The 27,912-nt window shown below is 41.1% G+C and overlaps 1 protein-coding gene across 5 annotated transcripts; it reads left to right on the top strand.

Annotated features, from left to right (window-relative positions):
- Positions 1 to 141: 141 nt before the first annotated feature.
- Positions 142 to 27,336, top strand: LOC103470595 (rapamycin-insensitive companion of mTOR). 5 transcript variants are annotated; one of them, XM_008419157.2, is made up of 38 exons: positions 142 to 241; positions 367 to 414; positions 2,808 to 2,905; positions 6,186 to 6,250; positions 6,517 to 6,648; positions 6,855 to 6,918; positions 7,998 to 8,124; positions 9,036 to 9,205; positions 9,504 to 9,571; positions 9,911 to 9,978; positions 10,196 to 10,278; positions 10,983 to 11,070; positions 11,291 to 11,381; positions 11,476 to 11,542; positions 12,285 to 12,365; positions 12,497 to 12,597; positions 13,269 to 13,434; positions 13,571 to 13,672; positions 13,756 to 13,802; positions 13,893 to 14,028; positions 14,113 to 14,312; positions 14,411 to 14,537; positions 15,295 to 15,459; positions 16,955 to 17,031; positions 17,170 to 17,248; positions 17,349 to 17,458; positions 17,537 to 17,624; positions 18,608 to 18,700; positions 18,781 to 18,887; positions 19,000 to 19,229; positions 20,521 to 21,604; positions 22,171 to 22,251; positions 23,551 to 23,810; positions 23,916 to 24,122; positions 24,227 to 24,379; positions 25,177 to 25,300; positions 25,387 to 25,525; positions 25,607 to 27,336. In XM_008419157.2, the coding sequence occupies exons 1-38, from the start codon at positions 193 to 195 to the stop codon at positions 25,685 to 25,687; spliced, it is 5,256 nt and encodes a 1,751-aa protein (XP_008417379.1). In that variant the 5' UTR covers positions 142 to 192; the 3' UTR covers positions 25,688 to 27,336. The 5 variants fall into 5 exon arrangements, with proteins under 5 accessions (XP_008417379.1, XP_008417378.1, XP_008417382.1 ...); XM_008419156.2 differs by having other exon boundaries at positions 25,150 to 25,300; XM_008419160.2 differs by lacking the exon at positions 22,171 to 22,251.
- Positions 27,337 to 27,912: the final 576 nt, after the last annotated feature.

Raw genomic sequence — 27,912 nt, 5'->3', positions numbered from 1 at the left:
TGAACCAGAAATTCTCAAAATAAGACATTCAGATTGGTTTTTTGTCCACGTTTATATTAGAGTGCAGTAAAAGAAAAAAAAAAAAGATTGTTCTGATCTCAGGTCTGCGGAGATTTGCAGCGTCTGACTTTCGCTGTCTGTATTCTCGCGACAAGACGCGAAGTTTCCGGTGTTGTGTATGTTCCTGGAAACATGGCGGCCAGCTTCCGCGGCCGTCCTATCCGGAGTCTTCGGATGCGGGGTGAGCATGAAAAACTCGATTCATTGAAAGCTGTAACAGCGACATATTGCAAAAAGACAAGTCCCCGTGCAGGTAATGGCCCCGGAGGAGTGTCTGACTGTATGCGCTGTGTGTGTTTTTGTCAGGTCGGAATGACAGCGGGGAGGAGAACGTCCCGCTGGATCTGAGCAGAGGTAAGCAAAGGCTTCATCGCATCACCATGAAAGCGATTATTGTTCAAAATGGATGAGGGCACTTTCTGCAAACACAACCCCGCTAACGCTAGGCTCAGTATTGTACGTGCAATTGTGTTTTTGGTCGCACCACTCATTTTCTTTCTGTTTCGCATAAACCCGTTGCTAACGAATAATAATAACAAGCGGCAACCGCGAGCTAACTAAAACGAGCTGAGTTAGCTTCAGCTAGCTGCCGCAGCTAACCAGCCATGACGCCGCGCTGTTGTTTTGATCGGTGTGACTGGGCACCGCAGCCTATTATTTGGCCGGACAGCTGCTGGTATTGTCTTCGTGCATTAGTCGTGACTGTCTGCGTTAAAAATCGGGCGTCTTCCAGGCTCCTCGCTGAACACTGGTGCATGGGAAGGTCCTTCTGATGGCTGCTGAGCCAGGTCAGATTCACGTCTGCAGCGAAAACACAACATACCTGTTTGTTTACACAGAGCAGCTGCTCCGGACACCCACATTCCTGAAGATTTTATGATTGCAGTCGTTAGGGAATTGAGGTGTTGTAGTCAATGAGCTGCTCATTGATGGCGAATTTCTAAATGAATATTTGTTCTTGCTTGGCTGCAGTAAGTTGACACATTCCTAGAATTGTGGAAACACATATTTGAGCTTTCATAATAAAACCCATTTGTTTGCCAATTTATTTTAATGGTAAAATTAGTCCAACCCTCTTATGTTGTGTTTGGTGCCTTTTATTTGCACAAATGTATTATTTTGTCTTTAGTATTTGTAGTTGAACACATGCATCATATTAACATATTATAAGACTTTCCTTAAATTATGTAATAAAAAACCCCACTTTCTTTACTTGCTTACTTTACTTACTTATTTGCATTTTGTGCTGGAGACGCACCAGTCATTGCCTGAGATCGAAAACCGACCAATTTCCCCAGATCAGTTCTGGTGATCTTCATCTGCAGGCCAGATGCCAAAAAAAAACCCTAATTCTTCCTTATTTATAAAATGCATCAAACATAAGAACCGTCACAATTTTTAATCTATAAAAACACCAACTAACAGCTTACTGTTAAACTTTTGTTTGGTTTAATATCAATCCAGCTATGGTTAGAGAGAAATGCATAAATGAGTATAGTAATTGTTTAATTTTCACTTAGATTAAAAAGTATTCTTACTTCTGAATACTATCATCGTTGTTATTTCTTATTTATGCAAAATGAGAGCAGTTGGTTGCACTTTTGCCTCGTAGTAAGAAGGTCCTGGGTTTGAATCCTGGATCTCTCCGGGTGTGCCGGCTTCTTCCCACAGTGTAAAACATGACTGTTGGGTTAATTGAATACTCCAAATTGCCTTTGGGTGTGTATGCGTGGTTGTTTGTCCTGTGTGTCTCTGTTGCCCTGTGATGGACTGGCGACCTGTCCAGGGTGTACGCTGCCTCTCACCCAATAATAACTGCTGTATATAGGCACCAACCCTCTATGATCCTGTTATGATAAGTGGGTATAGAAAATAGCTGCCTGGATTCAAAAGTACATATTTATCAAAGAACCAGCTACAATTTCTTTGTTTTGTTCTATGTGTTATTGTCTTTAGAAAAAACAGAATCAGTCAAAATGAGAATTTACAAATTCTGTCTAAAACAATGGAGATATCAGCACAAAAACGGTTGATTGCTATGGTAATTAGGAAAAAGAAAATGCAGTGTTTTCAAAGTCTTTAAAGTTTTTATTCTATAGGAAAAGTGTTTGGTAATAACAATGTTAATATCTGTGTCTCATAAGGTATGCTGGCCAAAATAAAAATAAAATAAAACAGAAAAGTTCAAGAGTTCCTCTGACATTGTTTATTTATAACAAATACCAAAAAGGCTCTGCTATTCTGAAGAACTGGTGACCTTTGAGGACATTTTTACTTAATGCTTTTTTTCCCCCTCAACATTTTGATGATATTTAGTTCAAACTGGTTAGATTTTGTTTGTAAAATAAAAATAAAATTTTTTAGAAAAAAAATACAAAAAGCCCACACTAATACATCTTTGAGGAGGTATGGTCTTAGTGTTTTTGTCTTGAGTGATTTTCTTACTAAACACAATGGCTGCCCATTAATCTTTTGTACCAATAGAGTAGAACGATTTATGATAGCAGCCAGCTCAACAATTGTGGAAGGAACTGGCAGCAAAGCTGTGAACTGTTCCTGTAGTCTTGCCGTTTTACTTTACTTGCGTTTCTCAGCCTTTACACTCAATTAGTCCAATCAATTGAGCCGACATCCCTCCTACAACGAAGCAATTGCTGTCCATCAGCTGATATTATGACAATATAGTCCAGTTTGTTTATTTTCTTTTCTGTTACTTACACTGGATTTCATCTTTCATTCCCATGCAGAACCATCTGAAAACTTCCGTGAAATCCTCCAAAATGTGGCCAAATCTCACGGAGTCAGTAACATGCGAAAGCTCGGCCACCTGAACAACTTCATCAAGGTACAGTTTTCTTTCTTTTTTTTTTTTTATGCGTCACTTCAACATTCTGTTTATTATTAGGTGCCAAATGGGGAATGAAATGTTCTGTTTGAAGCATTATAAACCAAGCTTACTGTTGACAACAAAAAAAAAAAGTCTGGTGAAAGTTGAGAATGCCCGTCTCACTAATTTTTTGCGGCTCTTCATTTATTGCTCAAACGGAGACTGTTGGCTTTTTAGTGTTGCCGATTAGTGTGTGAGCAATGAGGTGACGGCAACAGAAGAACACAAATACTAAATCAACATGTCAGACTGATTTCTTCTTTCCAGCCAGAAGCCGAAGAACTCCTAAACACATTAGACGTGGTCTCTGTGATGGGATCATCTGCTATTTTCTCTGGCCAACATGGCTAATTTGCAGAGGCCTAACAGGACAGCTTTCCTCTTGTTCTTGTTTGATGTATAAGAGCCTTTAAGACCAATCGGCTTGTCCTTCTCTGTAGCGTCACCGCTGACCTCTCTTTGATCCCCTCCCCTCGGGTGCTGCTGCCAGCCGGTCCAACCGTGCCTGTCACTGTGATGTTGACAAGTTAATGTAACGGGAGCTCCAGGGATCAATTGTGCAGCTTTGTGACTTAAAAAAAAAAAAAAAAGAGAGAGAGAGAGATTCATTTACATCCGTCTTGGCTAACATTGAATTAAAACATCCTTGTTTTTAAAATCTGTTTTGATGTTAGGAGAATTTTACATTCCATATAACTGTGGCCTCACTCTGTTTTGTGCATCTAAATTCAGTAATTCAACAAGTGACTCCATTCTAAATCCAAACACAATTTCTGACTGTGTTCTCCAACATTGTCAGGCGGTGTTAATAAATTTTGCTCTGAAAGCTGTGGTTAACTTCAGTTTTCCAGCTAGTGTGAAAGATCAGCTGACTAGGATTGTGCTGCATTCACAATCACCGCGGGTTGTTTAACACAGCATTAATAAACTAAGGTGGTGAGAGGGAGCCACTCTTAAACCAGAGACAACATGAGAATCATTTCACCTGGGGCAAGGACAGAAAGGACTCTTTTTAAATGGCGTCAAATCTGAATTACGTTGTGAAATCAAGATCCCAAGTTGAGAAGAACAGCACCAAAGTTGCTTGAGTTCATGCTTCAAGTTTCCACAGTTGGTTACGATTTACTGAACCGTGTCATCTGAGGGTTTTGGGCCACAATATTTCATCAGTTCCAAAGAAATGTTTACAGCATTTCATAACGTCCCATGCTGCCAAAAGCACCAACACTTGCTTAAATGACCTTGCTGTGTCTGATTTGGTTATTTTCTTTACCATTGATTGCCTCCTTCTGATTATTGGCAGGTTGAATACTGAAGAAAGTGAACTATATTTTGTTTTTCTGTCTAATAAAATCAACAAAACTAGAAACTCATACTTTTATTAGTCTTAACTGGCTAATTCAGAGCTTGGGCACTGATTCCTGCTTCTGCTCAGATGCTTTCCTCTGTCAGCCCACGGCCTTTCACTGCCTCGCCTCCAAACTGTCAGCTATGAATGGATTGTAAACAATTGTTTGCGCCTCTGCAGTGAGTGAGCGTTGTGGAGCTGGCTTTGTTGTGCTCAGATCACTGTGGGTGAGTTTGCTTCCGTTTCTGCAGCCTGACACGCTTGTTTACGACAGACTTTCTGCTGAAGCACTATCACTGTGATTCCTTATAAGGGTCTCTGGACCGCTGGGGTGACCTAATCCCCCATGGAGAGCATCACATGGCTGTTTATTTTCCCCATCTCCTCCTCCTCTCCTCTCCTATGGCCTGCTTAGGTTCTGATATCAGAGCTAGATTAAACCTAGCTCTAACCCATCTTTCACTGCTATGTCAAGCTTAAAGTCTTAAATCTTTTGAGCTAAAATTAAGGCGTTAAATACGTTAATCACAGGTCTGTTTAATCTCATGAATTCGACGTAGGTTTTCTTTCTTATGGGAGTTTTTCATCAGGCAAAAGTTTGAGTTGTGCTCAGACGTCTTCACTCGCTGCGTTCTGTGACTCAAGGAGGTTGAGGCTACCGGCAACAAGCTTCTAATAATTACTTGCCAGCTAGCAAACAAGCTGTTAGCTCCTAGCTAATGGCGATTTGAGAAGTAAAAAGCTTTTGCCAAGAGCCACAGATACAAAGAATTTCACAGTTTTGGTCCCATGGTTTGCTTTTATACATCTCTGTTGTGATACGGATGCAAAATTTTATTCACAATGGTCTTAAAAAATATCTTAAAAAGTATTAAATTTGAGTTGGTGAAACCAGTATAAACCCTGTAGGCCCAGCTTTGATGGCCAATTAGAGCAAAACTCTGATTGGCCATCAAAGCATGCTTGCTTAGTGGTAGGCTGAGCTGCTCTGATGGAGTGGCAGACAGTTGTTCCCACTTTCTTGTTGTCTGGAGATACCATTGAGAAAGTCAGCAGCTCTAAAATAGCAGCATCTTTTTGCTCTGGGACCTCTCTGCTTTGTCGGCGTGTTGTAGTGTTTGCTGATCCTGTCTGCTTTTTCCAGTCGCTGCAGGAGTTCCTGTTAATGACCCGCTGTGAGGGAACTGCTAAAAGGTTGAACTTTAGGCTGAAAGCGAAACAGCACGGCCAATGCTGGCTTGGTTTTCAAAACAGGCGCAGATAGCCAGAATGTAACCAGAAGCATAAAAAAAAAGAAAGAAAGAAAGAAAAAAAACTGGATGAATTATTGAAAAATATTTGCTTTTAATCATCTCCGTTGATGTGTTTCTCACTAACATTCATGAAAGCATGAATGTTTCGTGGTACTGATGAGCACCACACGACGAAGGTGAGAAGTTACACTTGTTCCTGAACGTGTGATTGTTACTTTTACTTTCCAATTTACAACCCACAGGCTGAACAGCTTACCCTCATCAGAGGAATATTGCAAACGCCACTTGACTTAATTCATGTAAACTTTACAGAATGGCTGGAATTGTTCTGTTGGTTCCAGGAGAGCCTCAATAAATATCAGATCATTTCAAAATATGATTGACTGCAGTGCTGTTGAGCAAGTACAGTTGTTCCACTAGGTGCACGTTTTGTGGTGACATAGCATAATTAATAATGGTTAAGTTATATTTTTAGAGGAATATTTGTTCTGACTCTCTGCCATGTAATATGCAGAGCTAAAAACGATTTATAACTTTTTAAAGGTACTTTTTAATCATCGTTTTTTATTGCTTCATTTTGAAATTTGAAGTTTGCTTGTTTCGCTATTTATTCTTTTGTCTTTTTGTTGTCTTCCAGCTGCTTTGCAACATCGGACATCGGGAGGAGAACTTCGGGTTTACATATGAGGAAATCATCGTTTGGTGCGTACCGTCTGGAAATCCTGCTCTTTTCACCGATGTGTGAGCTCTATAAACTTTTAGGAGTGGTGTTGTTGTTGTTGAGCTGCCTGAGTCGGTGGCTTATCAACTGTACCGCTCATTCACAATAATTTTATGACTCGCTACATGAAAAGAAGCGGGTCTTGCTTTATATGGCATTTGGTGATTGATTTATTCTTCTGTAGAGTAATTTATCTTGCACTTCTAACCTTGAGACATATTTATTGTTTGTTATTTTTAAACTTTAGTCTGCGACTAGCTCTCCTAAATGAGGCCAAGGAAGTGCGTGCAGCAGGTTTGCGGGCGCTCCGCTATCTTATTAGAGACACCAACGTGCTGCAGAAGGTCCTCAGACTGCAGGTGGATTATTTGATTTCCAGGTGAGATTCTGCTTTGACCAGATGGAAAATGGCTGTTTTGATGGCTTCATGTTTGATTTTTTTGTTTATTTATTTTTTTTTACTTATGGCTTATGTTAGTTCTTTTTATGAAAAGGCCAACGTTTTTATGAATTTTGCAGTGCAACATTTTGGTCAATGTCAATCTGGCTCTGATTTTACAAGGATTGTCTCTTGATTTTCTACAGATGCATTGACATCCAGCAAAGCAACGAGGGGGAGAGGACTCAGGCGTTACGGCTTGTCCGAAAGGTGAGCCGTGTGTCTGTAGATGTAAATATCTGTCCCTTGAAAACATTTCCGTTGTCGTGTCAGTGGAGGAGTTTACCCCGACTGCACAGGCTTATTCCAGCACAAAGTCATCAGAACAATCCTCTGGGACAGCAGCGGTGTCAGTGCAGAGGGTTTGTCTGCCACCCAGGTTATTTATAGCTCTTTCTCTAGTTTACAGTAAACCTTCTGCGCACAGTGCTGTCGTTTTGAGCAGGGGCTGCTACTGCACAGGCACAACATAGCCTCTGTTCTCTTCTTGTTGTCAGGTTTTTTTTTAAGAATTTGAATCAGGTTAAAATAGATTTAATTAGGAATCTTGTCCTATTAGTAGACAAACAGTTCTCCATAATGATAAGCAAAAACGTTTTTTTTTTTTTTTTTTACTACAAATAGGACTGAACTAATAGATTTGCAGAAGTTTCTACACTTGCGAAACTTGCACGCATGTTCGGCGTTACCACATTTTAGTTGAGGCTCTCTTAATGTCTCGCTGTTGTTTACGCTTTCTCATGGTACACAGAGTATTTTTCTTTTACACTTTTTTTTTGGTTATTTAGAGCTTTAACAAGCAAAACATTACAAATAATTTCCTCCTACTTAATGTAGATGATGAAATGAAAATATGGGGTAATGTTGATATCCAATATTATCATTGCTATAATGGGCAAAAAACAATATTTACCTTTATTTGTATTATACTGTGGCATTTAATAAATTAGAGTATTTGCTCAAAAGAGACCTGTTTGTCTGATGAAAAGTACTTTTTGAAAATAACAAACTTTAAGAATGTTTTAAGAATTATTTTCATAAAACTTGCTTTTCTGCCTTGCAAATGCTTCTTTCTTTTTTACTGGTTTGATTTAATATTCTAATATTAAATGTTATTTCTTCATTAGGTGTAAGTGGACAACCATCATTAGCAGAAAAAGCTGAGAAACACCAGTTTTTGTGTGGTTAACCCATGTAAATGTGTTTTACTTGACCTATTGACTTACTGGTCTGCTTTGGGCTTATCAAGAAATGCTCAACCCTTTTCTGTTGTTTTTCTCCCTCTGCAGATAATCACAGTCAACGCGATGCTGTTCCCCACCTCTGTCGCGAATTCTCTAATTGCTGTCGGTACAGACGGACTGCAGGAGAGGGACCGAATGGTTCGCGCTGCCGTTGCCATCATATGTGAGCTAGGTGAGGACTTGACATCTAGGTGGAACATCACAACACAGATCTAAAGTGTCATTAACACCACGAGGGGATTGTTAATGACCCATTAGCAAGAGACACGTCCTCAGACGTCCGCTGCCTGATTCTCCAGCCAGTGCAATAATTAAAAAGTTTAAGGTTGTTGGAGCTGTGACAAACAAAGATGGAGGATTCATGCTGATCTTGTCTCCACACATAGTGTAGAGGATATTAAAAGTAGTTCTTAGCTGGAGAACAGCAGCAAGACGTGTCATCTTAGGGTCACCGAGTCTCCATAGCAACCATTTGATGATATCTACACACCTTCACAAACATGTTGAGTTTCCTAAAAATACTACTGGGATGTCAACTGGAACTGTGTAGTTTCATCAGATGAGACTTAAGACTGAGCTTTTCTGCTACAAAGAGAACAGGTGGAACTTCTACTAAATGAAGGATGCTTTTCTTTTTTTTTTTTTTAAGTTTTTAGAAATGTTTGAAAGAAGGACGTGAGAACAAACACTTCACTCACATATTTGCTTTTATCCTAACTCAGTTACCGATGTCCTTCTCTTAATTAGTCTGTCCCAGAAGAACCGCTGAAGACATTTTTAAACTCTTTTTCTTTTTTAATCTAAACGTCTTCAATTCCCTGTCTCAGATACTTTTGAAGAGTCAATAAAGACTTTAATACACTATTTATCTAAAATTACAGTGATTGGTTTGTTGACTTCATAACTCCAAGGTGCAGAAAATGTGGACTTGATTCTGCTTTGGTAACAGAATGTTAAGACAAATGCCACTACAGTTCGACTCTTTAGCAACCATCAACTGCGATGAAATGTGAAATACACTCCGTAATTTAAACTTTTAAAAACTCTTCCGGTATGACTGTGTCGTTTTGTTCCTGTTTCCAGCCCTGAAGAACCCAGAGGTGGTGGCCAAACGCGGCGGCCTAAGCACAATCCTCAAGAGCGTCATCGACTGTCAGCTCAGTCGGATCAACGAAGCCCTGATCACCACGGTCCTCCACTTGCTCAACCACCCGTGCACCCGCCAGTACGTGCGCGTCGACGTGGAGCTCGAGGTGCGTGTGTTTACACGGACGTGAACCCAGTGAGAACCTGTGTATAAATTAAACCGAGCATTTCCATCGGAAATCATCGGCTTTAGGTTGCCCCCATGTCTTTGAGTTTACAGTAATTAGTTACAACCTTTCCTCTTAAATCTCATTGCCTGTAAATATCTAGTCATGACAGAGATGCACCGATCGCAGTGCATAAGTCACGTAAGACAGGCAGCAGCTTGATTGCTAAAAATGGCGAAGAATGTTTTTTTTTTGTTGAAGTTCATCCGTATTTTTGTACTTTGCTCTCTGTCTGCAGCAAATCCTCGCACCTTTCACTGATTTCCACTATCGACACAACGCCGACACAGCTGAAGGACAGCTCAAGTGAGTGTGTGTGGGGGGGAAATGAGGAGCTGAAGTGTTACAACAGAAACAAAAGGATCAAGTGTGTCATTCAACCATTGGTAAACACTAAATGAAGCTGAACACAATATAGAAGCTGAAGGTAACGATGCACTGTGTCTTTGTAACATGGTGGCTGTCGATATGGATGTTTGACCCTACACTGCCTTGCCAGAGCGGGGCGGCGGGTTGATCTATTTATTTCTGACTGATAGTTTGATTATTTGAGAAACGTAGTTTATATTTTTCTGCTTTGTGGTGGTAATCAAGATGCAGTTTTTGCAAGAAAAGCACCCGGATTTGAATGTGCGTCTTTTTCAGGGAAGACAGAGAATCCAGGTTCTTGTCGAGCAGGATGGCGATAGTCGCTGCATTTCGTTCTTGGTCTGGTAAGAGAGTCATTTGTGTTGATGATTATTTCAAAAAAGAAAAAAAAAAGTCTGGTTTGCTGAGGGGATTATGATCTAAAAATCTGTTTCTTTCTTTCTTTGTTTCTTTGTTTCTTTGTTTCTTTCTTTGTTTCTTTGTTTGTTTCTTTCTTTCTTTCTTTCTTTCTTTCTTTCTTTCTTTCTTTCTTTCTTTCTTTCTTTCTTTTTGTTAAATCAGGAATTATCAACTTGTGCAAGGCTGGAAATTCTGGAATCCAGTCTTTAATTGGCTTACTTTGCATACCAAATATGGAGGTTAGGGTGAGTACTGAAACACTTTCATTTATGAATAATTAAGAAGGAACTGATTTAAAAACATTATGCTTTTCAAAATCATTTAGTGTAAGTAGGACGTTTTGGCTCACAAACAAAACGCTGTGCAACAACAGTTTGCAGTTTATAAAACATGGTGGTGGCAGCATCATTCTGGTGGGGCGCTTTTCCTCTAGCAGGGACAGGGAAGCAGGTCATAGTTGATGGGTAAGTGGATGGAGATTCCACTGCTGCAGCACAGCAACCATAAACTTATAATCAGAGCTGCAACGAAGTGGTTACAAATACTTAACCAGTGAGTTTAATTCCATTTGAAAATCTGAAGCAAGAAAATTGCTGTTCATATCCAGTAAGTGATTATGAGCTGTTGAGGCTTGCAGTTGTAATTTATGTGAACAATGAGGCTCTGCAAACTGTCTATGGCTGAAAACAAATGCAGTTCAAGGGGAGTGAATACCTGTAAAGGGCTCTTTAACTCACTCCACTGATTGACTTGAATGGGTCTAATTCAGGCAAATAATGTAGCTGTGCTGTTGGTCACAAACTGGTCAGTTCATTGAAAACAACTGTTTCTTTCGAAGGAACCTGCAGGGCACTGAGGACGAGTTTTATACTGAAGTTTTGAGTTGAGTTTTATACTGTAGTTAGCTCTCCTTGTATTGTATTTTGAGATTGCGTGTCAATCTGTGCAGAAAGGCTTGTTGGAGGTGTTATATGAGATATTCAGGCTTCCTGTCCCCATCGTTACTGAAGACTTCACAGAGGCTCTCCTGAGTGTTGGTGAGAATGAATCCTTTTCCACCGTCAGAGTTTGTTTATGTGTTTCCTCTGATTTTATTCTATTATAAGGAAAGATCGACACTATAAAAATAGTAAATTTGCAGGTTAGTTTCTTTCCAACAGTAGGCCTAACTCTGCTTTTATGTTACGCCTAAGGCGTGTTTTGTTATCGGTGAACAAGGCCGTAGTGTGGACTAATCTGTGCTGCTGCGTGCTTCAGATCCTGCCAGGTTCCAGGACACCTGGAGACTCTCTGATGGGTTTGTGGCTGCGGAGGCTAAAGTTATCCTACCCCATCGGGCCCGCTCCAGGCAAGAGAACAGAAATAGAACTGGGTTAATGTTCTGTCTCTGGTTTATTTGAGCCATTAACTTTTTTTTTTTTTTCTTCTGTGTGCTTCTTTAGGGCTGACCTGATGGACAACTACCTGGCATTTGTCCTTTCTGCCTTCATAACAAGTGGACTGTTAGAGGTGAGGTGATTTTGTTTTTAATTGTTTTGTTTTTTTTAAATAATTGTCACCTAATTTAGTAATGGGGTAATTGTTGATTGGATTATATCGACTCAGAATTTGTTTTCTCCCTAGAACTTTTCAAGTGGTATTGTTGTATAGCTTCACCTTTATTTTGTAAATAAATAAATGTATAAAATCTCCCAATAAGCACTTTTTGCATTAAATTATTAATCTGTTAATCAAATAAGTAATCACCAGATCAGTGCCACGCTTTATTTATAAGTCAAGCAGAAGGAGCTGAGCTTTTCATATGTTGATTTTAGATTTTATTTTTTTTATCTGCAGGTGCATCATTTGCTACAAATCATCAAGCACTAAAGGAATTATGCTGTTGCATTTTTTAATCTTATTTAAAAACCAAAATTATGTTTATTTGCATTTTTTTTCTATGTATTTTTAAAATATTTCCTTTCAGTATTTATACTATTCTAAGGAAAGGCTTACACTATAAAAATAGTAAATTTGCAGGTTAGTTTTTTTCCAATCATAAGAAGGAACCGTGCTTCTATATTACACCTCGGATGTGTTTTGTCATCCTTTTTTATGTTATTTAAAAACCAAATTTGTGTTTATTTGCGTGTTTTTAATGTATTTCTAATGCTGTATTGATCAATACAATATTCGGTTACAAAATAATCATTAACTGTTGCTCTGCATTTAAGTTATTATATCATTTCTTCTCTTATTTTTGCTACTTTAGGGTCTGGTGGAAGTTGTGACCAGCAGTGATGACCAGCTTGCTACCAGAGCTACTATACTCCTGGGAGAGCTTCTACACATGGTAAAATACATCCAGAGTTCATACTGAGCCAAGACTTTTTATTTTTTTCAACAGAAAGAGATTCCCTGGTATTACACACCACTGTTCACCTAATAGTTTGTGTCCCTTCTGCCTGGTTTCTCCTGCTTTAGGCGAACACAATTCTTCCTCATTCCCATAGCCACCACCTGCACTGCCTTCCTACCCTCATCAACATGGCCGCCTCATTTGACATCCCACAAGAGAAACGACTGTGAGTACAATCTGTTTCTCCTCTCAAGGGAACGATTATTACTGCAAACATTGGGAATTGGGGCCGGGGATATTTTGACATTAAACATTAAATTTACATCTTGACCCATTTTTTGATACCGTTGAGCTAAATGGAACTCGATGAGACTGATCTGTACATTAAAATAAACAACAACAAAAAATAAATAAATGAAAACATTATTAATGCTTGTTGGTTCACAAGTTGGCACAAACCAAGCATAGCAAACAATGAGGCATGAGAATATGGACCAATATTATCACCTGGACAAGATTTTCTAATGTTGCTCAGCGCTAGAGCTTCATTAACCCTGGGTCTGATTTATTTTATTTTTTTAAACATTTAATCTTTGGGATGTCTGAATTTAAAGTCTGAAATGGAGAAAGCTACTTATACTTATATTGTAAATTTGACCATTTTTTCTCCCTAAATTTTAATAAAACAAAACAAATTAGCGTCACAAAAATGATTGAGGTAATTACAATACTCAAACATTAACAATCAAAGTAATTAAATGTTTCTAAATTTGGTGGCATGCTTCTATTGAAATTATACTTTAGATCATAATGTAGAAAATTGACTGATATTTATAGTGCTTGTTCGGCTCTAAACACCCAGACGCATCTCTTTTGTTTGCTTTTGTGTTTCTCCAGCCGCGCAAGTGCAGCCGTGAACAATCTGAAGCGTTTCCACGAGAAGAAGAAGAAAGGTTTGAAGCCCTACAGTCTTTACCTGGACCACATCATTCGCAAATCTGTGTCGTCCCACAGCCGCAGAGATTCCCATTCGCGTGTCCAGAGGGACATCTACGTCATAAAGGTGAAGACACGCAGCGTTTTCACATGCTGGATTTTGTTATCCTGACTGTTTGTTGTAATTTCGGGCAGCTTTGATTAGAGCCAACACTAAAATCAGCGTGTCTTTTGAATTTAAGTAACCGCCTGTTGCTTTTTAGGACACTGAAGAAACACTGCTGATGAACCTGAGAGACAGCCACATCCTGAACCACAAGCAGAACTTGGAGTGGAACTGGTTGCTCATCGCCACCATCCTGAAGGTCAGGCCTGCTCCCCTGCAGCTGCACATACTTAAACGTTTTCTGCGTCTTCCTTTTCTTAATAATGCTGTATTCACCTTCAGTGGCCAAATGTGAACCTCAGGAACAACAAAGATGAACAGATGCACAGGTAAGATTAACTTTGTCGTGTTAAAACGGGTTTACATGCTTCTGTGGCATTTGGGTTTAAATCCTCTGCATTTATTTCTGTGCCGTGCAGGTTTGTTCGGAGGCTGCTGTACTTTTATAAACCCACTAGTAAATTATACGCTGGACTGGCTTTGGATCACGTTAAGGCCAGGCAACTCACTGTGGTTGGGTGTCAGTTTGTTGAGTTCCTCATGGACTCAGATGAGGTAAGACGAGCAACAAAGCAAAGCAAAAATGTTTTTCAGTTCAAACCTTCTCCCTAAATTTGCATCTCGTTCTTCTGTTGCCAGGACGGTCAGGGCTACTTGGAGGACCTAGTGAGGGACATGGTCTCGTGGCTCTGCTCGTGTTCAGGACTGAAGCCGGAGCGCAGTCTGCAGAGCAACGGCCTCCTCACCACACTCAGCCAGCACTACTTCCTCTTCCTGGGGACACTTTCTGCACACCCACAGGGAGTCAAAATGTTAGAGAAATGTGGCCTGTTCCAGTGGTGAGTGAACAGAGAGCCTCAAAATGTTTGTCCTCTTGATGAGATGAGCTGGTTAAGACTCAGCTTTTCACCTGCCGCTGTTGTTGCGATGTCTGCAGCCTGCTGAATTTGTGCTCCGTAAAGAACCAAGATGCTGTGCTGAAGCTTGCCGTGACAACGCTGGATTACAGCAGGGACGGCCTGGCCAGGGTCATCCTCTCCAAGGTCCTCACTGCCTCCACTGACGTAAGGATACACAGGAGTAGAGATACAGGGCGGGGAATTGTCTTGCATACAAGAATACATATTATAATACAACTTCAATGGAAAGCATTTGAATGCAAAAAAAAAAAAAAAAAGCTCAAAATCTGACCTACATGTTCAGGGCATCTGCATAATCCCAGTGCAGATGCCCAGGGAAATTCATGTATGTAAATTTAAGGCCTTAAAATGTCTTGAATTAATTTTGAAAAATGTAGATTGGCTTTAAATGAGTTAATTACAGGTATTAAATTTTGCCATGTGTGTTCTATGAAGTTTATTTTTCTCGTCTGACTTTTATGTCAAACGAATGTTTGAGTCGCCATCAGACATCTTCACTTCGTTCTGTGACTCCAGGCGGTTGAGGCAGCCTCGCTGCTCATAAACCCTTGCTAGGTTTTTTTTTTGCATCTGTCATTATTAAATGTAAATTATCAGCAATTTGCTGGACAATGTTAGTCTTTGCTACTGTCTCACCTCCCAATGCAGTACTTTATGGATTCTGCACTAGAAAGCTTGGCACTGCTATATAAAATGTCATTTTCTTTTGTACATTTCTGTTGTAGCGCATGGCTTAAATTTAATTCGTAGTGGTCTTAAAAAAAATCTTAAATTTGAGTTGGGGAAACTTGCAGAAACCCTGATACATTATTTATTATTTGTTGCTCTTGTTCCAAATCAAACCTACTGGACTGAACTTGCTGAGAAGTAACGGATCGGTGCGTCTTTTCTTCACCAACAGACATGCAGGTTGTACGCTACCAAACACCTGCGCGTGCTGCTGCGCGCCGGCGTGGAGTTCTTCAGCAGCTGGGGCATGGAGCTTCTGGTCACCCAGCTTCATGATCACAACAAGGTCGTTTCCATGGAAGCACTGGACATACTGGATGAGGCCTGTGAGGACAAGGTAGCCAAATAAAACGATTACCTGAGAATATTTTCTAGGTTTTCATCCTGTCAGGCTGTGCTCTGCTAAAACAATTGATAATATTTAACAATTAAAAATATATTGATGCTAAATAAAAATGCACAATTATACTTACCCTAGTGACAATTGTTACATTTAGACATGAGTGTCGTTGCTGCAGTCAGTTATTATATTTAAAGATTAAATACGTTCTACATTGTTTATCTTCTGTTGGCATACTGCTGCATAACTTTAAAAATGCAAATACATAAAGTTGTTTTTTTTCAGTAGGGTATGTTTGGGCTTATACGTTTGGTATTCCATAAGAAACATAGAAATAAAATATTCTGCAGTGTTTACATGGCACATGTAAACAAGTCTATATTTATCGGCAGTAGAACGAGGACAAGAAGTTATTATCAGCTTCTTGAAGGAACGTCTCATTGCTCGTATTTCAGTATTTTAGTCTCTACCTGAAGAAATTAAATGGTAAATAATACGGAGGAGAGGAAGAAGTAGATAAAACTATAGAAAATGGCATTCAGAATAGAACTGATTGTAGTCAAAGTTGGAATATGTATAAAACAAGTTATTAAACCTCCTACAATACATCTACAAAAGTCAGTTTGTTTCTGCCAAACTTATATCATTTGAGGATATTTAAAATATACATATAATGCAGCAACTATTAACCTTCCTTGTCCTGTTAAGAATTTCTTTCAAATGGAAATGAGAATCTTTAACAAATATAGATTCTTAAGAAGAAGAAATTTATTTTCAGTTTCGTAACAACTTAAAATCTAGTAAATATAAGTTGATTATGACATATAGTGTAAGCTGAGTAAACAGATGTGTGTCGTAAGGTGTATTAATCTGGATTTGTGTTGTGGACGTAGTTTTTTTTTCTGCAGATTTTCAATGCAGCTGATTATCAGTGCAAGATAGTCACTAATAAACCGCAGCATATGACAGCCTGATAAAGTGACTGATTACCAGTTTTATAGCTGTGAAGCATTAATATAAAGTCATCCGTTAATTCCTTCTTTCATTTATAACAAACCATCCAGAAGAGACTGCTCTGATGGGATAATTAAAGGGTTCCTAATTAAAGTCCTCTATCAATTTCTTACTACTTCACAAAGAAGAATTAGTCAAAATGTTTTTGTATCATTTTTAGTGTCCTTGTAAAACAAACACATTCCTGACTGAAAGAATGGCCTCATTTTACAGTATCAATGTCTGCAATGAGTTTCATTTCCACTATTAGAGAAAAGCTGTATCTTTTAAAGTGTCACGTATTCTAGCAGCTTGTAGTGCACGACCAACTCAGTGTTTGTCACCATGGAAACACTTTCAGAATGATCTGTTGTTACTTTCTAAAGCAGAAAGAAAATACATATATAGTAAAGGTGCCAAAATAGGTTTAGCACTGTGCTAAAGGTTATTGTGTTAAACCTGAACTCTTTTTTTTGTTTGTTTGTTTGTTTTCTTCCAGGCCAACATTCATGCTCTGATCCAGCTGAAACCAGCTGTGTCCCATCTGGGAGACAAAGGCCTCCTACTGCTCCTCAGGTGAGTTCAGGACTTTTTTATATATATATATATCAACACCACCATACAGTGTCTAATCTGATTGTCCTTGTAGCTGCCTAGCTGCTTTATGTATACCGTCTTGAATGAACTGTGCATCGTCTTTGTTTCATTGTTTAGGTTCCTGTCTATTCCTAAAGGTTTTTCCTACCTTAATGAGAGAGGTTACGTCAGCAAACAGCTGGATAAATGGCAGAAGGTATTTCTGAGATATCAACAGATTGCAAAAAAGTGTCCTTATATAGGTGACAGACTAACTCAGGTTGGCGTTTGACTTTTTTATCCCATCTTGTTTGCAGGAGTACAACCTTAAATATGTGGATCTGATAGAGGAGCAGCTGAATGAAGCACTAACAACTTACCGCAAACCCGTGGATGGAGATAACTACGTCAGACGCAGCAACCAAAGGTGAGAACTGCTGAAACCGAGACCGGCATCAGAAGTGAGACTTATTTCAAGTCTAACCAGATTGGTTTGTGTCTCCAGGTTACAAAGACCAAATGTTTATCTCCCTGTGCACTTGTATGGTCAGCTGGTCCATGATAAGACTGGCTGTCATCTACTGGAAGCTCAGGTAAAAGCTTAGGTTATTTTAGTTCTGGTTTTCATAAAGCTTTGACCTCCCAGCACCAGTTTTTCTCTTTTTCTTTTGGGACTATAATAGCAAGTTTGAAATATGTTTTGCTAGCCATTATAAATGGTCTTTAGCATAATTTTTTGCTAATGTTAGCATTTAGAATGATTAGCATTACTAACCTTAACAGGTGCACCAATAAATGGGCTCAGATTTCTTTGATTTTGGGAGTTGGTCACTCGGCCGACACTTAAGAGAAACCAATCCTATTAACCGATCTTATCTTCCTCCGCAAAGGTCTGAAAATCATCCAGTGTCGGGTCACGTCTGCACGTGTTAACAACAGTCACTCCGTTGTTGCCAGCTTAGCAACTTTGACGTTTTATTTTTAACGGCTTCTTAGACCAAAAAAAATTAAAAATGTTTTCAGCGAAAACTCTAATGAGCAGGTCAGGCTTTTTAAAGGTTGTTGATCCTTATAACTATAAACCTCAGTTTTCTGTGTGCATTTCCTAGCATTAGTCTTTTCAAAAAGATTTTCAAAAGGCTACATAAGAGGAAAACAGTCGGTACAAAATTGACATCCTGGGTTAAGACGGCTTCTAAAATAACAAAACTTCAAAAGTACAAAGTAACTCGAGGAGTAAAATGGCCAGCTCATCTTCAGGAATGAATTATTAACAGGTACTAAAATCTGATAAACAATTCTGTGGAAAACAATTTCCTTTTAAATAGCTTCTTATATATTTTCTTCACAATCTCTAACTTCTACACCTCAGTCACTAGAAAATGCCATTATTGAACCTTCTTCAGTCAGTGACAGCACTCACACTGAAGAGTGTCGGCTTAACCAGGAAACTCTTGGGCGTGGCGTATTCACTGATCAACAAAAACACGATAGGATCTGTGACGCTCCACTCTACGTTTCCCTGTACATCTCTAGTTATTTCCGAGTTTTCCCATGTTCTTCCCTTTGTCTGCAGAACGTCGTTCCAGACCTCAGCTACACGGTGCGCTCCCCGATGCTGGACACCTGGGAGGGCGTCAAACAGCTGAAGGCTGCGCTCTGGGCTCTGGTCAGTAAAGTCTCTGATTTAAGTCTTTTCACTCAAGACTCCGCTGTCTTGTTGACGATCATGTTTGTCTTCTGTTCCAGGGCAACATCGGCTCTTCGAACTGGGGTCTGAATCTCCTGCAAGAGGAGAACATCATTCCTGACATCCTGGCGTTGGCTCAGCACTGTGAGGTGCTGTCAGTTCGCGGGTAAGCTTCTCTCCCTAGGATTTCACTTAAAAACAAAAAAGGAAGAAGAGAACGGAGCTTAGGAAGTGGAAACACCATTGAGTGACTCACACACTCTTCATTCCATCTCCAGGACCTGCATTTACGTGCTGGGTGTCATTTCCAAGACCAAGCAGGGATGCGAGGTTCTGAAGCAGTACGGTTGGGACGCGGTCAGGCATAGTCGCCGGACGCTGTGGCCTATCACTCCCGACGAGGTGGACACCCAGCTCACGTCGGAGCTCTCCTCCGTACCGAGCACGCTCAGTTTGAACTCAGAGTCCACCAGCTCCCGCCACAACAGCGAGAGCGAGTCTCAACCAAGTACGTTACACCGCTGTGTTTACTTCGTCATCAATTAGTGTTTTGTTATTTGGCCAAATGTTTCAGATCATCATCCTGTTGAAAAGCCCATTAATCAGCCGTCTTGCTTTCCAGTAAGACTTTAGAAGAGAAACAGGCCAACAGCATCACAGATCCTTCACCATGCTTAAGAGTGGCTTTGTTTCACACTGTTGGATTTTAAAACGCTCATCTGAACATATTAGGTACTTCAGATATATTTGTTTGAAGAGATTTTTAGGGGAACCTGTGACTCTATTGTTTAAAAGCAGCTACAAGGCGATTGAGGCTACTGCTAACTAGCTGCTAATATACCCTTTGAGAACTGAATCACTTCTGTTGCCAACAATGCTACATGCATTCTGTGCAAAAGGGCACAACACTATGAAATGTGAAATTTTCTTTTGTCTTATATTTCATTCATCACAAACAGATCTTAAAATCTTGAGGTGGTTAAAACTTGCCAAAAGCCTTGTTCTTGTGGTTGGAGTTTTCTTCAATCTGCCATAAGGTTTTTTATGCACCTCTTCTAGTTGATGTTCTTGACACTGTATGATAGTGTAATAGAAAATTTAGTTTTCAGTCTTATTTAATTTTTGATGGAACTGATGATACTTTTTTCTCATTTATTTACAGATTATATCTGCTTTGTTTTTGTATTTCTGCAAGATGTGTTTGTCAATTAAATAAGTTTGCAGATAATGTTTAGATGTTTCCACAGTTGTGATAGCAGAAGAGACCTGAAGACATCTTAGGTAAAATGCTTGATCTGGTGATTGTCTTAAAGGACTGACGTGTGTGGAATGTAGTTTCTACCTTATTTGACCTGAACCCAGGACTAACTGACAAAGAAGAATTAGAAGTTTCTCCTGAAATCCTTGAAATCCTTATCATTTCTCTTTCCTGCCATAAAATCATCCCCTCCAAGAGGTGAGGGATAGTTCATGAGGTGGGGGTCAGGATTGTCTCTGTGGTCCATCTGGTAGTAGAGATAAGATCAGATTTTGGGTGGGTCTTTGTCTTGCTGTGACTATATAACGATGTGAAGTGTGTTGTTCAGGGCTCTTCTCCTGACTGTGCTAAGGAGAGGGATCTTCGAACGCTTTTGCCTTCGAATAAAGAAACTTAAAGACAAAGATTAATCTTTCTCTTATTATTGAAACAGCTTCTCACTCTTTGATAATGAAATTTCCATAACAATAGCTGTGGTTACCTTCCTCCTCTCCACCCTATATTGTATTTTTTTTATCCCCTGTCTTCTCTCTGTTTCTAGACATGTACATCCTGGACGATGACAAGTGTGACGGTTTGGACTCGTCCGACGACCCCTCTTTCTACCCACACTCCAAAGCCGTCAAAGATCGCAGCCCGTTCACGATCCTCGGTTCCACGCGCTTCGTTCGTCCGCGCTTCCTCAACTCCCTGTCCCTCCCCAGCAAGAAGCTCCGCTCCACTAGTGATCCAAAGAGTTTCTCCGGCTCTCGCACCCCGACCGATCTCAAGACGGAAAGCCCGCGGCGGAACAGGACGGTGACGGAGCCTTCGGTCTACAGCCTCAACCAGGGAGATGTCTTCACCTCAGTATTCAACAGTAGGGGAATGCCAAAGAGTCCAACGGTGAGCCTGGAGACGTCCTTCGTCGGGACCAGGGGCGGGTCTGAGGAGCAGCTGGTGGACGGCAGGCTCATCCGGGGTGGAGGCTCGGGTCTCGGGCTCAGCGGACTTGCCGGACACGGGGTAGCAGAGCACCACAGGGAGCAGAGCAGCCGCGAGCGTCTGGCGGGGGACGGCGGCTCCTCCGGCGGAGGCAACGTGGGCGGTGGCGGCGGGGGCACTCAGTTTAAAAGCCGCAGCCAGAGCTTTAACACGGATACGACGACCAGCGGCATCAGCTCCATGAGCTCCAGCCCCTCCCGCGAGACTGTCGGAAACCCCGAGCAACCTGAGGTAGAGCCGGACTCCTCCGACTGCGTGAGCCTCAACACCGTCGTGTCGGCCAAGACTGTGAAAACGCTCTCCTCCCTCAGCCCCCAGCCGCAGACCAACCACATGTCCGCCTCCAAGTCCCCCAACGTTTCACTGGTACCCCTGGGCTCCTCGCACACGCTCCCCCGCCGAGCCCAGTCCCTCAAGTCCCCCTCTGTCACCACCATCAAGAGCCTGGCCGACTGCAGCTTCATCTACACCAGCCCCAGGGACGCGCTGGGCTACGCCACGCTGAAGCGGCTGCAGCAGCAGAGGATACACCCGTCGCTGTCGCACAGCGAAGCCCTGGCTTCACCCGCCAAAGACGTGCTGTTCACCGACACCATCACCATGAAGACCGGCAGCCTGGACTCCAGGCTGACTCCTCGCAGGTGGGTCACCGGGAACTGCAGGGCGACAGGCCGCAGTCGGCCACTTCTGCTCGTCTGTCCTGTTTTTGCTTTTGTTCAGATGTGACAACTGTTTGTTCACTGGATTTTAAATCAACACGACTTAACGCTGCAGAAACACAGAATCTTAGCAAGTATTTTGGGTCCAGTTTCTAATGCAAATATATTTGCAGACTTGAAATGAGACAAAACTAACTTAGTAGTAACTTTTCAGCAAGACATAGAAGCTTGTTTTTAGTGTTTTTCTTTTTTAAAGTACTAGTTCCACTGGCAGATAATGTTTCTGCATAAGTGGAAGTAGCACTTTCTGATCAATATCAAGAAATTATTTACTGAAAACAAGCTTACATATGTTACTGAAAAGTTACTACTAAGTTAGTTTTGTGTACCAAGACGTTGGCACTAGAAACTAGATCAATAGTACTTAGTCAGATTTTGTGCTTCTGCTGTGTAGTAGCTGTCATTCTAGTCAAGGTTCGCTTACCGTCGCCCTCGGCAATGACAAATGAGCGTAAGCGTCTCTGTGCACCTTTTGCTGTGTCCATCAGGCTGTCAGACAGGAGGCGTACCTGTCCGGAACCAAGCGTCCCGAGCCCATACCGCAGGCTGTCCAGAACACTTGTGCCGCGGTGGGTGGACCCGCCCAGTGTCCTCCTCAGTAGAGATGCAAACCTCGTAGCTCTGATTGTTTCTGTTTGTAGTGGATTAGCGACAGCTCCAGTAGTTAAACCGTAGTGCGAGCAAATGAAATGTGTAAGAGCTGGTCAGAGATATACATCAATTTAGCTTTTTTTTTCTTTTCTTCCGGGTGCAATGATTACACACCGTAGAAATGAGGTGAAGCTTTTCTTCTGGGTTTATATACGTTCTGGTACATGTCCAGATATTTGAACACTCATTCAGTAACACCTGTCTGTGTCCAAGTTGAAACAGTCTTTATGTTTATTTGAGGTTAAGAAGAAGAATTTGCTGATAGCCATCATCGTAGGCCTGGGCGATGTGGCTTAAAAATAAAATCTCAGATTTCTTTTGTTTTTATCATACCAGACCCAATTCCCAATGTGAATTTTTTTTTTTTCATAATTTTCTATGTCTAAAAAAGAAATTATAAATGACAGAAAATGTTTTTGTGTAGTGACTTTTATTTCAATTGTTCCTTCTGAGATATATGATGGAGCATCAGGGTCAGGCTTTTTGTTTAATTATGAGAATACAGGCATAATATTAGCAGAATAAAGATGCTATTTTACAAGAACATCTTAAAAATAAGAGAAAACGCTTCTGAGTTTTCAAGATTTCACGTGACTCAATTAATTGACACGGGGGAAAAGGTCTTGTTAGTAAAAAAAAAATCTGCGAGTGAAAATCATATTTTAATCAGCATTCAAGAAGTATTTACTGAAAACTAGCTCCCATACTTGACCCTCAGTACATCCCGGTTTATTCTTCCACAGCGTAATCGGTTTACTTTTATTTCCGGGGAACAGATTGACTTACGTGGACAAAATTAGACGTTGAAGCAGAACAATAATCCCACCCAAGAAACTTAGGTATGGGATAGATAATCCAGGTTAGCATTAATATTGTAAAATAACCCTGTAAGATATTTATGTGCTACAATTAAAAGCCGTCTCAAAATCCACTAATCACAGAAGCCCATTCCTGCTGGTATTGAAATATTACTTTCCCACATAAATTGATTGAACTCCTAAATCTTTTAACCTCCATGTAAATCTTTTAACCTCCATGTTTCTGATTGCTCAGTGTAAACCTGATGAATACTCTCCTACATCTAGTTTGACAAGCCCCTCCTGCCCCCCTCCCCTCTTCTGTGTGGTTTTCTCCTCACTCTCTCCCCCGTGTTCCCTCTCTTGTCCCAGCCTCTCCCCCCGGATCCTCTCACGCACCTCTCCTCTCGCCCTCCCTAGGTTCCTGAAGGCCCTGAGCTTCGCCTCGCTGGACAAAGAGGAGCTGCTCAGCCCCATCAACCAAAGCACCCTGCACCGCTGCTCCTCTGTGCGCTCCATGGTCTCCAGCGCCACTTTTGGCTGCAACGACGACTACATCGGCCTGGCGCTGCCCATGAACATCAACGACATGTTCCACATCCGAGACTCCACCTACTTCCAGCAGAGGATTAGCCCGCCTTCGGAGGAGCGGAAGCGCTTCCTGTTCGGCGACGGAGACGGTAACGTCCACTTCACGCCGGGTGACACTCTAAAAAAACAAAAAAAACCGTGAGAAGGTTGATGAGTTTGTCAGGTGAACTTTGGTTTTGTGGCGACCTCCGCAGGGGAACGGCCCGCTCTGCCGTTACTGAAGCAGCAGTTCAGCATCTCGGAGCTGATCGCGTCGCGAGGCGAGACTCAGAACCACCTGGTGGATTCGGAGGAGACGGGTCTGCAGGATCACTCTGAGGAGAACTGTCTGTACTGCGTGGGGGCCAGCGTCCTTGGCTACCCCACCCAGCCGCAGATCAACAGCACTCACTCTCGGACAGGTGGGGACGGGGGGGTCCGGACACGTCCGTCTTGCAGCTTTTCAGCTTTTTCTGTCGGAGCAGAGTGTCAGAAATGATCTTTGTGTTTCATTTTTACCTCCCAGATTATGTCGACTTCCCCTCCTGGAGCGGTCAGGGGGGCCATCGTCTGGAGGTGATGCCTCAGTCGAAGTTCTCTGGTGTGTCGGGTTGCAGCGATGCTGCTGTGTCACAGGGGTCCATCTGCAGCACGCCTACACCTGGGGACATCGTTATCGGTAAGAACTGAGGAAGGGTCAAGGGAACCAAAGCAGCCCACAGTTTGCCTCAAGCACTGTGGTTTAGCATGATGCTGCCATCACCGTGTTTCTGTGTTTACAGGATGATTAGCTGCTATTAGTTTCCTGTCATTTTTAGCATTTTGAATATGTGCGGGGCAAAGGTCTCAAACTCCAGTCGTCCAGCTGTCCTGTAATTTTCACCTGAAATGGCTAAATTAGGAGCTACTAGGCACGAATTATATTTTTAAGAGTCTCCAACGTGTGAAAACTTGTCTTGAAAATGCTTGAAAAGTGTTTCATTTTGATAATAGGTTCTGGTAGTACCAAAAAATATATATTTTGGTGACTTTATTTTTTTTTTCAGGAAAATTTACTGTAAGTTGTGGTAACTTTTCTTATTTTTTCTTCTTCTTTTTTTACACTGGCTTTCCAAAAACTGAATAAAAAATACATAAATGTGGATATATATAAAAAAATCAAAAACAAGCAATTGTAGTAGTGTAGAAATAAGTTAATTAAGTTAAGTAAAAACACAAGAAATCTCCAGATGGTGCCGACATGTTAGAAGGGCAAAGAAAAAGATCCAAATTATTTTATGTTTCATCCTCATTTCTCTGAAACTATGGCAGCTTCTGTGATACTAACTCTTCTGATGGAGTCTTCCAAGTGTTTGCTTTATTTTAGCACCAGGAATATTGAAATAGTTGCTGATTCAAACCCCATTAAATTTGGCTGTGTTGTTTCAAACATTTGAAAAAACCCCACAGGGCTTAACAAGTGCACGTCCTCCGCAGGCGGGAAGGCGATATCCGACGACGGCCCCGCCTCTCGAGTCCTTCTGAGGAAGGAGATTCTCCGCCTCATCATCAACCTCAGCTCCTCCGTCGGAACCAAAGGCCACGAAACGGGACTGTTGACGTGAGTCGGCTTATTCGTGCACAGAGAACCCAACGCCGGTCTGAAACGTTAAAGAGGTGTCGCCTCAATTTCTCACCTTTCCCCAGGATAAAGGAGAAGTTCCCTTACGCGTTCGACGACATTTGCCTGTACTCCGAGGTTTCCCACCTCTTGTCCCACTGTATGTTTCGTCTGACTTCGAGACGCTTCATACAGGAACTCTTCCAGGACGTGCAATTTATGCCAGTAAGGGAACAAACTCTGTCCTGACTTCTTTGATTCATCAAACTCTGCCTCTTGTTTAACCACTGCGTCTCCATCTCTCAGATGTATGAGGAAGCTGAAGCAATCCTGACAAAGCTACCAAAACCCATGGAAGAGGACATCAACCAGCCCGCGGAGTCCTGATCGTCCTCCCGCCCGCCCTGTGTCTAGTGCGCCGCTGCAGTCCAGACTCCTCACCGCTGTGGAAAGCAAAGCAGGTCTGAGGCTCTACGGACAGAGGGACGTTGGGCTGGTTTCCGTTGCTTGAAACAGAGGAGCATCGCTCAGCTTCCCCCCGCCTCCCCATGAGCCGGAAACAAACAAACAAACAAACACAAAAAAAAAAAGACTTCAATGACCGAACACATATTTAATGCTGTTTCAGAAAAGAAAATTAACAGCAAATTAGCCAAAAAACTGTTTTCCACAACACAGAAATATTCACTGTCAGATCATCATAAAAACTAAAGGACAATGATGGTGTATTAAATAAAAAATAAAAAAATATGGGTAAGTAGTCCTTAAAAATCAAATCATGTTATAATTTCTGCAGATTTAGGTGGTTTCCCTTAATGAAGCGATTAAGGCGCATCGTCGCGTCTGCCTGGAGATTCCTCGGACCTTGCCTTCTTTTCTTCAAACAAAAACACTACAACGGATCCTGCTGCTTCGAACTGGGGCCGTCCCGGTCCAAACCTCCCCCACCTCCGCATCCCTCCTTCTCTTGCCTCACCACTTCCTAGAACCTTAAGCCTCCTGTCAGCAGAGACAGCCTGCTAACCTTCTATTTCAATTTTTCTATAGCAAGAAAAATTGCTAATTTCTTGTGTCACAGACAATCAAACGTCACTAGTGTTGTATTTTCTAAAGCATTATATCTGCCACCTTTACTCTGCGAATAAGAAGAATAGCATGTGATTTGATACTAGTTTATTCCATACTTTACTTGCTTAGGGCCTTTACTGTTTTCTTTTCCTCCGCTTTTTTGCATCTTCGGCGAGCTTCGAAGGAGTCTTTCTTGCTCTCTCCATTTTTTCTTCTTTTTTTTAAGATGCTCACTTGTGTAAGTAATCTGTAGAAAGGTTGATTACAGATGTTCCTGAAACTTTCACAAACCAGCAGCTTCTCATCACGGCGCCTTCTTTACCTCTGTGCTTCACCCTCTACTGCATGTTCAGCAAGCATGGCAAGGTTGTGCTTCACCCCAACTTATTTCTGGCTTATAAAACGTTTTTTGTTCTTTTTTAAACTATTATTATTATTTCAAAGAAATCATAGGTTGCCATTTCATGTCGCCATACATTGTAGGAATAGAGTTACCACCCTGGATCTGTTTCCACACTTCAGTATCACTATGGGAGGACGACTGAGGAGGGGAGCGGTGAGGTGCGATGACTAAAGTTTATGTAAAAGGTTTCCAGGGAAACAGGGTTCTGTTTCCATTGGCTTGTCTTTTTTTKTTGTCTTTTTTTTTTTTTTGCTATAATGCTGCTACACAAAATGGACTCATAGAGATGATTCATAGATCCGCTGAGTGACGTCAGATCCGATCTATTTATTATATGTCTGTACCATAGTGAGTTCAACCAGAGAAGAAAAAAAGTTATTTATATTTTTCCTCGAGACTGTATTATAATTTAATTTTTTTTTTTGTTTGTTTCTTTTTGCCTGAATTGTGTTTCCCTTGTATAATGTGTACAGTATGTTTTTGGGGCATTGATGACCTAAAGAAACATACAATCCTATCAAAGGGATGCATTGTTAATAAAACAAAAAATTTGAAACACCCAGAATAATTCTCCATTATGTTTGTCCTTCCTTCCCTTGAATATGTAATTTCACAGTTGACTTTAAAGGCAAACCAAAGGTAATAAAACCACCGATTACTTTCTTACTGTTATATCAAATCAAGCATCTCTTGCTTTAGGTCGAATACAAATTTACAAAACGGCTGCCGTAATTTATTTATTTTTGCTCATTATCCGATCTCTTATGTAGCGAACCAGTTCCTCATGTTTCATTGTGGATAATAACTCTGTCTTGTGTTCCAGCTGTGATGTGATGAACTTTATACTCCTCAGGCCGTTTATGAAATGTTTCGGAAGCCACAAATCCTTCAAAGTCCTATTGAAGTTCTTGATGGTTGTTTCCGATGTAATCTCGCTGCCTTGTGTGTCTATCAGCTTTTAATGAGTGATGAGGGATCAAAGGTCACAACTTTACTTTGACTGTCGTCCTCACGTTTTTCTACTGAGCAACTCCTACAAATTCTGTGAACTGTGTGTGATTTCTTAGGAAACAAGAAATTGGTAGATTAGAATATATAAGTATGGTTTTAAAAATGTCTCCCATTGGTTCTGAAATTGCCT

This window comes from Poecilia reticulata, linkage group LG9 (assembly GCF_000633615.1).
Source record: "Poecilia reticulata strain Guanapo linkage group LG9, Guppy_female_1.0+MT, whole genome shotgun sequence".
Lineage (NCBI taxonomy): Eukaryota > Metazoa > Chordata > Actinopteri > Cyprinodontiformes > Poeciliidae > Poecilia > Poecilia reticulata.
This window is presented reverse-complemented; position numbering and strand designations above follow the sequence as displayed.

What these genes read in the sequence shown, in the direction of transcription:
- LOC103470595 (XM_008419156.2), top strand. Translation starts at nt 193, where the DNA reads ATGGCGGCCAGCTTCCGCGGCCGTCCTATCCGGAGTCTTCGGATGCGG. An exon ending in TATGAGGAAATCATCGTTTG is followed by an intron (nt 6,251 to 6,516) that starts GTGCGTACCGTC and finishes TTTAAACTTTAG; the next exon opens with TCTGCGACTAGCTCTCCTAA. An exon ending in CACGAAACGGGACTGTTGAC is followed by an intron (nt 25,301 to 25,386) that starts GTGAGTCGGCTT and finishes ACCTTTCCCCAG; the next exon opens with GATAAAGGAGAAGTTCCCTT.